At 44.5% G+C, this 12315-nt stretch overlaps 1 protein-coding gene and 1 long non-coding RNA gene across 6 annotated transcripts in view; one reads left to right on the top strand and one right to left on the bottom strand.

Moving 5' to 3' along the window:
- LOC129360351 (uncharacterized) overlaps nt 1-12315 on the bottom strand; it is a 32646-nt gene that overhangs the window by 14188 nt on the left and 6143 nt on the right. Inside the window, exons 4-6 of one of the 5 annotated variants that reach the window (XR_008606023.1) lie at nt 4164-4271; nt 3849-3963; nt 3591-3750 (exon numbers count right to left, since the gene is read on the bottom strand). The exons of 2 other annotated variants lie outside the window; for them this stretch is intronic. This is a non-coding gene — a long non-coding RNA (uncharacterized LOC129360351). Of the gene's footprint in view, nt 1-2746; nt 2984-3590; nt 3751-3848; nt 3964-4163; nt 4272-12315 lie in introns of those variants that run through there. 2 more of the 5 variants (XR_008606022.1, XR_008606024.1) reach the window with 2 other exon arrangements.
- On the top strand, nt 5232-10560 carry LOC129360336 (neuronal PAS domain-containing protein 4A-like). Its single transcript, XM_055030504.1, has 8 exons — nt 5232-5641; nt 5981-6144; nt 6229-6331; nt 7385-7694; nt 7791-7900; nt 8025-8160; nt 8670-10351; nt 10452-10560. The coding sequence occupies exons 1-8, from the start codon at nt 5467-5469 to the stop codon at nt 10478-10480; spliced, it is 2709 nt and encodes a 902-aa protein (XP_054886479.1). The 5' UTR covers nt 5232-5466; the 3' UTR covers nt 10481-10560.

Raw genomic sequence — 12315 nt, 5'->3', positions numbered from 1 at the left:
ATATTTCACAAAACCACTGGAGGTAATGACAATTTATCATTTAATTTTATTGTATTGTATTAAATTAAACCAGCCCCACCCCTGAACTTTATTTGGTTATTTACAAATTGGAAGTCAGTTTTCCGTTTTAGTAATATTACTCTCCAAGCAACATTAGTCATAAAAGTTAAATTATTAAATCCTGTTGCAGCCAACGGACCACAAAAAGCACTTGTTTGTATTTTCTGGTGTTTACCTGCAGCAGACTTGCTGATCAGAACATGTTTTTGGATATTTGGGTCAATTTTCTCAAAACCAAAACCAGATTTCTAACATCCATCTGAAAGCTGCTTGTTTTAGAAGCAAAATGTAGTTTTTGCCCAGTGGCTGACTGTGTTCGGCTCAGTTTCTGAGCGTCTTACTCTGAGTGTCTTACTCTGAGTGTCTTACTCTGAGCGTCTTACTCTGAGTGTCTTACTCTGAGCGTCTTACTCTGAGTGTCTTACTCTGAGCGTCTTACTCTGCAGTGTCTTACTCTGAGCGTCTTACTCTGCAGTGTCTTACTCTGCAGTGTCTTACTCTGAGCGTCTTACTCTGAGTGTCTTACTCTGAGCGTCTTACTCTGAGCGTCTTACTCTGAGCGTCTTACTCTGAGCGTCTTACTCTGAGCGTCTTACTCTGAGCGTCTTACTCTGAGCGTCTTACTCTGAGCGTCTTACTCTGAGTGTCTTACTCTGAGCGTCTTACTCTGCAGTGTCTTACTCTGAGTGTCTTACTCTGAGCGTCTTACTCTGCAGTGTCTTACTCTGAGCGTCTTACTCTGCAGTGTCTTACTCTGCAGTGTCTTACTCTGCAGTGTCTTACTCTGAGCGTCTTACTCTGAGCGTCTTACTCTGAGCGTCTTACTCTGAGCGTCTTACTCTGAGTGTCTTACTCTGAGCGTCTTACTCTGCAGTGTCTTACTCTGAGCGTCTTACTCTGAGTGTCTTACTCTGAGCGTTTTACTCTGCAGTGTCTTACTCTGAGTGTCTTACTCTGAGCGTCTTACTCTGAGTGTCTTACTCTGAGCGTCTTACTCTGCAGTGTCTTACTCTGCAGTGTCTTACTCTGAGCGTCTTACTCTGCAGTGTCTTACTCTGAGTGTCTTACTCTGAGCGTTACTCTGCAGTGTCTTACTCTGCAGTGTCTTACTCTGAGTGTTTTACTCTGCAGTGTCTTACTCTGCAGTGTCTTACTCTGAGCGTCTTACTCTGAGTGTCTTACTCTGAGTGTCTTACTCTGCAGTGTCTTACTCTGAGCGTCTTACTCTGAGCGTCTTACTCTGAGCGTCTTACTCTGCAGTGTCTTACTCTGAGCGTCTTACTCTGAGCGTCTTACTCTGAGCGTCTTACTCTGAGCGTCTTACTCTGAGCGTCTTACTCTGAGTGTCTTACTCTGAGCGTCTTACTCTGAGCGTCTTACTCTGAGCGTCTTACTCTGAGCGTCTTACTCTGAGCGTCTTACTCTGAGCGTCTTACTCTGAGCGTCTTACTCTGAGCGTCTTACTCTGAGCGTCTTACTCTGAGCGTCTTACTCTGAGCGTCTTACTCTGAGCGTCTTACTCTGAGCGTCTTACTCTGAGCGTCTTACTCTGAGCGTCTTACTCTGAGCGTCTTACTCTGAGCGTCTTACTCTGAGCGTCTTACTCTGAGCGTCTTACTCTGAGCGTCTTACTCTGAGCTCCCCTTCACGTTTGCTCCACAAATAAAGAGGGAGGTCGCCATGGCAGCCAGCGACTCACTGGGTTCATTCTTATATTTCACAAGTCGCCCCAGAGAACCTGCATATTTTCAGAGGTTGCATAATTTATAAATAAAGTCTGGGAAGCATCTGCTGTCGGATTCTTTAAAAATGATTCTGGATTTGTTTGTTTTATTTTATTAGCCATTCATTGTGTGTTGTTTAAGTTAGTTTATTTCTTTCATAAGTGTTTGTGGTAGTAAGTTTCCAAACACCTCAAAAGGGACACAAAATAATATTTTATCAGTCAAATAAAAACAGTTTAATCTCTCAAACAGTCAAATTAAGTCAACGTGACAAGATGTCCACTATTGTTTAACTTTTAAGAATAAATAAATACTTATTAATATTTTAAGTTCAACAGGATTTATCAATACATTCTGGCACAAGCCACAAAAGTTTAAATCAATTAATCGTATGACAAATTAAAACAAGCTCTGTAATTTCCATTGCCGTTATTTATCATTTTTCTCTCTGTCCACCAAAAACTGAAAGACAAAAGTTTGGTCTCAACTAGCCCGAAAGATAATTTTGTATACAGAGAGTTTAAAATTAATTTTATTCGTTATTTTGTTTATTTATTTTGGATTAAATGTCTTACAGTTCTGGTGTTAAATGTTAATTAGAATTTTAAGTTTATTATTCTTTGAGAATGTGTTTTTGTGTTATTACACTGTTATTATATTTCTTGAAAATGGTCTCAAAATGACAATATTATCATTTACCGCAAAAACTTCTAGGACAATTTATTATTATTAGGGCCAGTCAGATGTTAAACTGCACCTAATAAAGTCATGAATACGAATCATTTTCTTCAATGCAAGAACAAAAACTTTGGCACAAATTTACTCCCGTAGAGAAGAAATAAATTTACGAAAAACTGAACTGAAAAAACGGAGCAGAAAGCCTGAAAATGAAGCAGTGAGTGCTTGAGTTAATACCAAAGTGGATTATAAGTCCAAATAAAAACTGAGACAAACAGGAGGTTCTGGCACAAAGACGGCCGTCTAATTGGATCCATTTGGGTCCATTTGCTGTCAGGGAGACAGCACACTTGTCGCTACAACCTGTCGCTCTTCTGCTGCCACCACAAGCATTTTCTCATGTTTCTCTGGCTCTTATGACAACCGTGAGAATGGAAACGCAGAAAACGGAGACGCTGCAGGGACATCTGAAGAGCCGGCAGAAAAACAAACAACCTGGAGTGTTTCTGTTCTGGGAGCTCCTGCATAATAACAACACAAACCTCTTCAGCCCACATAAATCCTGACAGAAATGTTCCACAACCCGGCTGCTCAACACAGACCATAAATAACAGCATCAACATAAACAACAGAAACAAACCTCTGAGTTACATAGAAAGAAGGAACTTTTTACTGTAACAAAACAATAAAATAAATTAGATTTCAGAAGTCACCATTCTGCAAATCATGTCATAATCTGTTTACATTTTCTTCAAAAGTTATAAGAAACTGTAGAGGTTTTCTAGTTTTCACCACACAAGTAAGCAAATCGCAATTAAACTGAGCTGAGGTGATTTAGAGTCTGGACTTGGGAGAGGTTGATTGTTGTTTTTTCTTTACGGGAGTAATTAAACGGAAAGAAAGTGTTTTATTGAAGAAAGTGTCAGGGAAGTGAAAAGTAGTTTAAATTCAATACAATTAACAACCAGATTCCAGAAGGGAGATGGTTTCAATTACAGCCAGAGAAAAAAAAGGAGAAACTACCTGTATGAAACGCAAAAAGTGAAACAGTTTATTCAATGAAGACGAATTAAAACAAAAATATAGACACAAGTCAATAAAATTATACATAATATATAACAGGATGGATGGATGGATGATGGTAATTTTGTCTCAATGAACTGATTCAGTAAACTGAGTTAATGAACTGATTCCTCTCTGACTCGGTTCAGTAGATGGGACTGAATGTTTTCCTGAAACAAACTCTTTGTTTTCTTCTCATCCTCTTTCTTCTTTTTCTGTTTTTCCGCTGCAGGGCGTCGAAAACCAGCAAACAGGAGGCATTTTTAGATGGAGATTACATATATTTAAACAAAAGATTTTAACACTAAACCTGAAGGTGCAAACCTGAAACTCGTGTTTGATTGTTTTGTTTTTGCACCTTGAGGCGATTACCAGTCTGGATCGGTGAAGGCGGAAGAGGAAACAGAGGCTGAGTCATCGGATTAACAACACTGCAGCTCTGAAATGAGATTATTCATCATCTCAGATAACAAAAGAACAAATTCATCAACACTATTCATCCAATTATTCCTAATTTATCAAAAGATCTGAGTAATTAAACTAAATATAATTGCTCAGATTTTGAATTTTGCTTGAATCGTGGAGACTGAACCAGCCTGAACCTTCAGTCCTGTAAAATGAAAGCAGAGCAGTACAAACCCTGCGGCTCGTGTTTCCTCTGCAGCTCTTTATGAATCGGACGGATGGGAGTCGGGAGAGGACGCGGGGACGCGCGGCGCGCTCCTTCATGTCGGTCACCGGTGAAATCTATTTTTAGAAACGCGGAATAATTCATGAGCGCCATTCATTAAAAAACGGGCAGGCTTTTCATTCAGACTTTCTAAATCTTGTCTGTAACTTTGAACAGGAAAAAAAAGAGATACCAATAATAAGAATCCTGAGTCAGAAATGAACGTCATTGTTGAAATAATTGATCTTTAATTACTCTGGTCGTTTATTTGTGTGCACTATTTATTCTAACATGCATTGTTTTTATCATGAATTGCTATGAAATCGACATTTAGCTGTAATAATGGTTGTTTTGTTGCTTGGAATGTATCAAAAACGGGCTTAAGTTGATCTGCACATAAAATAAAGTCATTATAATTAGATATAGGAAGATTTTCAGAAGTGATTTATATTTATAAAGCCTCTTGTGGTGGCAGATAATCTCCTTTAGTCTCAGTAAATGCGGTCTAACAAGAACCTGCCATGTTTACTGGCGGGTCCGGGGCAAACAGGCAGGTGCCAGACATATAAACACAGAGACCTCGTTCGTATTCAGCACAGATCCTCTCCTCCTCCTCCTCTTCCTCTTCCTCCTTTCACAATTCACCGGAGCCCGGTGACTCCGGTTACGTTTTTACGATGGCTCCGCCCTCTACTCGGTTTTGTCCAAATCGGGCTTTTTGCGTCGCCGGAGCTCCCGATTCCAAGCCGACGTCACCACCGAGTAAAGGGAAGAGCTGACGTCGAAGAAGAGTCACAGAGAGGAGAGGGCAGGAGGGAGGGGGAGACTCTCAGCGCGGATCGCATTCATATCAGGCATATCTATCCCCCCTCTTCCTCCCTCCTCCTGCCTCCGTTTTACGTCGGTGTTGGCGCGTCGGGAGCCCCCCTGCTCCGGTGGAGTCCCAGGCTATATAAGAGACCGGCGAGCAGAGTCCCTCAACCAGATTTACGGGTTCCGGACATCTGAGCCAGAAGAGACGGCGACCTGCAGCCGCCGATTCACCTGCACTCCGAAAGGAGGGACGAAGGGAGAAGGTTTTTACCAAAAAACCTTGCTCTGGAGAAAAAGAAACAGCTGAGATGAAAGTCCAATAGCACATCTTTTTCTTCCCCTCACTTCTTCAAACCTGTCTCCGACGGGAAACTTCAGCAGATCTTCTCACAGCGCTCCGCTTTACAACTTTTCACCCGGAGGGACGCTGACGGCTCGCCGCAGCAGCGACAGACCACGATGTACCGCTCAACCAAAGGGGCGTCCAAGGCGCGACGGGACCAGATCAACGCGGAGATCCGAAACCTGAAGGACTTGTTGCCCATCTCTGATGCAGACAAAGCGCGTCTCTCGTATCTGCACATCATGTCCCTGGCCTGCATGTACACCAGGAAGTCCGTCTTCTTCACTCAAGGTAGGAACTGAGACGGCAACCTGTTGATCAGTCTCCCGCAGAGTGCGGGGATCAACAAGTGTTCGAGCTGAAGTGTGATTTAAATCTGATTTTAGGGTGAAATGTGCATCTATAGCCCATGTAGATGTTATTAGACAGTTTCTGTCGCTGATAAAAGTGTGAAACTGAGGCTGTCGCTGTCCGTGGTGCTGAACTGTTTCCTCGCTGCTGTCGCTGTCCGTGGTGCTGAACTGTTTCCTCGCTGCTGTCGCTGTCAGCGGTGCTGAACTGCATGATTCCACTGCGGAACCTCCGAGCCTCGCTTCTTTCTTAACAGCTGTTTGGCTCCTTTCTTCCCAGAAGCGGGATCTGCTGGCGGTGACGAGGAGAGCGCTGCGTTTCTGTCTTTCCACGAGCTTTCGGAGCTGATGCAGGCGATGCCGGGCTTCCTGATGCTGCTTACCGGAGAAGGGAAGCTGCTCTACCTGTCTGACAGCGTCTCCGAGCATCTCGGACACTCCATGGTGAGACACGCCGCTGCTGCATTCCTCCACACTGGAAGGTTGTTTCACATGGGTTTAACACCAGGTGTCTTGTTATTGTTTCAGGTGGATCTTGTGGCACAAGGTGACAGCGTTTATGATATAATCGACACTGCAGATCACTTCATCATGAGGACCAACCTGTCTGCTTCTCCATCACTTGAGATGGGTAAGACACCGTGTTCTTTTCCTACATTATTCATTTATTACACAATGAAAACTGAAAATCACCCACTAAACTCTAGCAAAAACCCCAAAAGTGACACCATCAACTTCCTAAAAGTATTATTATTTTTTTTTGCCTCTAACATCTTTTGGAAAGAAGGAGGCAGTGAATTTTTTGACACAAAAGGTTCACTTAAGACTGACTTTAGATCATAAACATATTCAACCACATCTAAAAACCAGCTTCTTGATGTAGAAACTGTCTCTCTTTTTAAAGCTCAGCACATATGGCAACCATCTGTTGGCATGGCAACCATCTGTTGGCATGGCAACCATCTGTTGGCATGGCAACTATCTGTTGGCATGGCAACCAGAGGCACTCACCTCACAATAAAACAATCGTAAAATTTTTATTTTACATCGCTAACATTTTAGATGTGACAAATTAACATATGTTGTGCCTGATGTCATGCAGGAGCTTAAAATTAGATTTTAGACCAGCAGATTTAATGTTTGGCATTTCCTTAATTTTAACATTTTGACTCCTCTAAAGGTAGGACTACCAAAATAAGAGTCCAGATTTCAAAGAAAAGCACAAGGTACTTCAAATTTTACAGCTGAATTAGCAAGCAAGCATAAAAAAATCACTTAAATGCATTTGGCCCTATAATCAGTTCTTTATAGATAATTTTTATTTTTGCCAAAATCACTTTTAATTTTAAGAAACAGTAAATGGACTGGAGTTACAAATTTCTTTTCCAACCATTTTGATCACTTATAGTAATTTACATTACAGCCACATTCAAACATTTCTACAACAATGTTAGACAACTTGGCTTGAAGTGCCTCACTGGATTTGAACTTACAACCTTCTGATTACAAGTTGACTTCTCTACCAAGTGAGTCGCTCAGCAAGGTGGTGAAACAAAGATGCTGCTTCCTGTATATGTTATAAAAAGCAGTGACCCGAGCGTACACCCCTGTGGTACTCCATAACTAACTGCTACATTTAAAATGTTCATTTCTAATGAGTTTCCTCCCCTCTTTTGCCCCACAGACCGTCTCTTTCGCTGCCGTTTCAACACCTCCAAGTCGGTGCGGAGGCAGAGTGCCGGAAATAAGCTGGTTCTGATCCGTGCTCACTGCGTCGCTCCACCCTCTGCCGCCCCCGCCGCCAGCTCCTACTGGACCTCCAACCCGGTGTGGGTGTGTTTCTGCACCCCGCTGGAGCCCCAGCCCACTCGCTCCGGGTCGGGGCCAGACAGGGACGTGACCTCTGCCCCCCCGCTGGCCGAGACCAACCTGTTTCTGGCGTGTTTCCACTCCCAGCACGGCAGAGACATGAGGCTCCAGGCGGCACAGGACAGGTGAGTTTGCCCTTCATTCCTCTAGAAATCGCGAGTTTATTCTGCTTATTGGATAAAGACATGAAAAATCCCATTACCTCCCACTCTGCCCTGCAGCATGACTGTATATCTGGGCTACGATGTGACAGCTTTACGCTCCCGCTCCTGGTACGGCCTCCTCCACCCACAGGATCTGTCACACGCCTCTGCTCAGCACCGCAGCCTGTGTAAGCGCTCCGTTTGCTCAAATTAAGCCGTCCATGCCCACACTGTGCCCACTGGCACATTCACACAATGATGATTAATGTGATTACACACCGACCATAACATGTTCGCAACTGTTGTTGACAGTGAGGGAAGGTGGAGAGGGCAGAGCTGAGATGGTGGTTCGTGTTCAGGCTCACGATCTGTCCTGGGTTTGGCTCTACATGGTGCTTCAGCTGCAGCACGGAGACATTCCCATCAGCAGCAACAACTACATCATCAGGTGAGAACGCTCCACTTTTTGAAGGTTTAAAACAGCAAAATCAGCAAAACTACTTCAGTTTTACTTTCGCCACTATAAAACTGCTATAGTTTCAGAGAAAATGGGGATGGAACATAAAATAATTTGGATTTTTTTGGTTCCTTGTCAGAATAGTTTTTTGCAATATGCAGAATGTAAACCGTTTAGAAAAGTCATGAATAGGGCTCCACATTATTTGCGCAGAGACCAATGCAGTTGAAATAAACTAAAAAAATCTTACAGAAGTTTTAGTAAAAAAAATACCAAGGCGTTTTGCCTTTGGCATCAAAATTGCAGAAACTTATTTTCACATGTTTTCGTTTTAAATACCCATATTCATGGGTATACTATAAAAAATTCCTAAATTTGAATAAAATTTTTTGGGGAGGAATCCAGTTGGAAAAAATGAGAAAGAAAACAGTAAATCTAAAGGCAACATGAATGAACTCTGACACTGACTCCAGGTTTCTCTGTTGCTGTCTGTTTTTCAGTGACTCTGAAGCCTGGTCGGTGCGCCAGCAGCTCAGCTCCGAGCAGACCCAGCTGACCCTGGTTCTGAGCGCTGGCCTGTCTCAGCCAGAGGGCCTGAGCCTGCAGTCACCGGAGACCCTGTCCAGTCCAGACCAGGTTTTCACGCCCGGTAGCAGCGGTCTGTCCGCCCAGTCCTTCGACTTCAGCACGGCCGGCTGCAGCGTCGGCTCCTCGGACGAGCCGGGCAGTTCCATCGCCGAGCCCATGCAGCTGGAGGGAGACCCTCGCTCCAGCATCTCCTCTATGGAGGAGGACAGCTTCTTCCAGCCACCGCCCACAGAAACCCTCTCCGCCGCGTCTTCGCCGACTCCCGTCACGGTGGAGACAGTAGCAGATTTGGACTTTTTGACCCAGAACATTCTCCTGCCTCCGTCCTTCCAACTCGACCCTCCGCTGCCGCTGCCCACCTCTCAGGCTCAGCAGACCAAAGAGTTTGTGTGCACCCCGCCGTACACGCCGCAGGTCGGAGGAACCAGTTTCCAGTTCAACGAGCCGCTATTCAGCTTCGACCCCTCTGGCACCACAACGCCTCCTCCCTCTGCTACGACTGCCACCTCCTCCACCTCGCTGGCGTCCTCCACCTCCTCCACAGCACCGCCCACTACAAACCCCAACCCTGCTCCACCCACCACTCTCTCCACCAAACTGCCCCTGGCTTTGCCCGCCCTCTCCACCGACCTGCTGTTCTCCGTTGAGACATGCAGCGGCGCCCTGTACGAGAAGCTGCCCCCCACGCCCGACAGTCCAGGAGACGGAGATTGCACGGTGATGACTCTACCAGAGGTCCGCGGGCCGCTTTACGTTGACGTGCCGCTCGGGCCCCTCCACTGTCCCCCCGAAGGCCTGCTGACCCCTGAGGCGTCACCCGGCAAACAGCCTTGCCTCACCTTCTTCTCCTTGGAGCGGGAAAAGGAACGGGCGGAAATTTCCCTCCTGGCTCAACACATCAGCTCCCTGGCTGAGGGTTTCTACCTGGATCCTCTTTTGTCCAAACTATCCCCCTCCTCCTCGCCTCCGTCGCCCTTTCTGTCCCCGGCTATTGAAGCGGCAGATCCAGTCCACATGCTAAGGGAGTTTTATCCCGTAAAAACGTGGAGAGGTCTGGACATCCCCATCTTCCTCGACGACGATGACTCTCTGTTTGAAGAGAACATCCTAGAAACGCTCCTGCAAGACGACTTCGTTCCCAACCTCTCTGCCCCCTCCAGCCCCACCTCTCCGCACACCCCAGTGTGTTGGCACCAACCCTCCCAGTTTGAGGGAGCGGGCCACATCTGTAGCGTCCAATCGGCGCAATGTAACTCCGTGGCCGGACGCGGGGCGAGCGTGGCGACGACGGACGGGGAGGGGCTGGCGGAGGAAGCGATGGAGATGGAGGTGGAGGTGGCGTCGTCTCCCGTGTCGTCTTGCTCCTCCATCCCGGCTTCCCCTCCCCTCAGCCTCATTGCCTCCCCGAGCCCTGCCGCCGCCATGCCCGTCGCCTCGCCCACACCCGCCATGTCTTGCACTCAGTCCCTCCTGGAGGAACTGGCCGTCCTGGAACCCATGTTTGGGGCAGGTGCCTCGATCGCCCCTGGCTTAGGGCAACAACCTGAGTTGTATCAACTCCAATGTCATCCATCGCCACAGTGCTTCCACAAAGGTGAGCGATTCCTGTGTTTTATTTCACCTTTCTTGTTTTTAATAAGTAAAAAATTCCAGTCACTAATTTTCTTCTTCTACTGTCTGTTTTTGTCTTTCAGATGGGAGTGGAAGTGTTCCTCCGTTCTAAAATAAGTCTGTGACTTACTTCATTAAGTATGGCATATTGTCATATTTTGTGGAGACCCTTTTACTGAAAAGTAAAAAACAATTAAGTGTATAAATATACATAATGTATACAACTTAAGGACTTCATCTCCTACATGTCTGCTAAGAACAAAGATTGGCTATATATTTTTGTTCAGTCATTTCTTCTGTGTAATATTGCAAAAAAAAAAAAAAAAAAAGAGAGAAAAAAAAACTGGTACCAGATTCACACGACGACCAAATGGAGCCAGAACTGCCTGGGTTCTGGCTCCATTTGGTGACCTCTCAGTTAGAGGTGCACCTGCAGTTTTCAGGTTACCGATCTTTAAAAAAGCCTGACCTGCCAATCCCGATTTTGGCCGGTAACGATTTTTACTGCCTGAAATGTTACTAAATAAAGTCTGCAGACATGTCCTGCTTGGGGGACAGTGGTCCCCCAAGCAGGACATGTCTTGGGGGACAGTGTCCCCCACCCCAATCAGCATATTCTTGCAGCATTTAAGAACATAGCGGATTTTCTTAAATTAGATCCCAAATTTAAGAAAATCAGGTCGGACTGATTGGCAGATCAATTTTTCGGTGCACCTCTACACTCCAGAGCTTCAGAGACGATCAAACTCCAGATACGTATGTGTATTCACTCGTAGTGAAATATCTGTTGTGAACAAAAACAAATGATGCATTTCTTGCTATTTCAGTAGTGGGATGAATCATAGCACTTTTTTGCCTGACATGCAGCAACGCAAACCCAAACCTCAAACGTTACAGGAAGTCAAATGTTTACAATTGTTTACAACCTAAGTGCGAAAACAATCAGTAGAGAGAGAGAGAGAGAAAAAAGATTTTTTATCTTAAATCTTCTGATTTAGTTCACAAAACCAGACGAATTCTGGTTTAAACTCCTTCCAAAAACACAGAAATGGAACTGAAACCGAGATACTTTGAGCTTTGAGTTTGCGACTTTTAAATTTTTAACATCTCATGGTTATCGCTCCATCTGAAATCTTGTGTATCGATGTGATTTGCAAACAAAAAGAAAACATGAAGAACTGGACTCTGATCATGCCACAAACCCTCTGCGACTCTGTACTGTACATTAAGACTCTGAATGTGGACTCATCGGGTCCTCCTCCTCCTCTTCTTCTTCTTCCCTGCTTTTGGCTGTGGGGCAGTCGGCTGGATATTCTTGCAGCATCAATATTTGCAATGCTGGCAGCTTATAGCGGCTCCTGTGTGCCTGAAACGGCCCTTGAACTTTGAACTCTTCATCCACTCCGAGCGAGTGGACGGTCGGCATTGTGGCTCCACTGGAGCGCGGTGCAGCGAGGCACAAATTTATGGATACCGTTTGTAACTTTACGAGGTGAAAAACTAACAGCGAACATTTGGTTTGTTTAGCCAGATGGAGAAAAAAAAAAGTGGATGTTAATTTTTCAAAGTTATTTTTTCACATTATTCCACATATTTATAAATGTCAGAGTTTGGAGCTAAATATTTCATTTTGAAAACTAAACATATGACTCAGACTAAAACATTTAGTCTTAACTAAATATTTAGTTTTTAAACTTGTGACTTAAATATTTAGTTTGGAACTCTGAGATTTATAAATGTAGGAATAATATGTTGTAAATACGACTTTGAAAATGTAATATTCTCATTTTTTCTTTTTTACCGGGCAAATAAACAAAATCATCGCTGTTAATGTTTTACAGTGTGACTTAACAAACGGCACTCCATACGAATTGACTATGTTGAACGAGCGATTCTTCTTTTTTGAGAGGGGTTTAGAATACAAAAAGGTTTTGTTTTAAAAAAATG

Source organism: Poeciliopsis prolifica, unplaced genomic scaffold (genome assembly GCF_027474105.1).
Source record: "Poeciliopsis prolifica strain line A6 unplaced genomic scaffold, Auburn_PproV2 SCAFFOLD006, whole genome shotgun sequence".
NCBI classification, from domain to species: Eukaryota; Metazoa; Chordata; class Actinopteri; order Cyprinodontiformes; family Poeciliidae; genus Poeciliopsis; species Poeciliopsis prolifica.
This window is presented reverse-complemented; position numbering and strand designations above follow the sequence as displayed.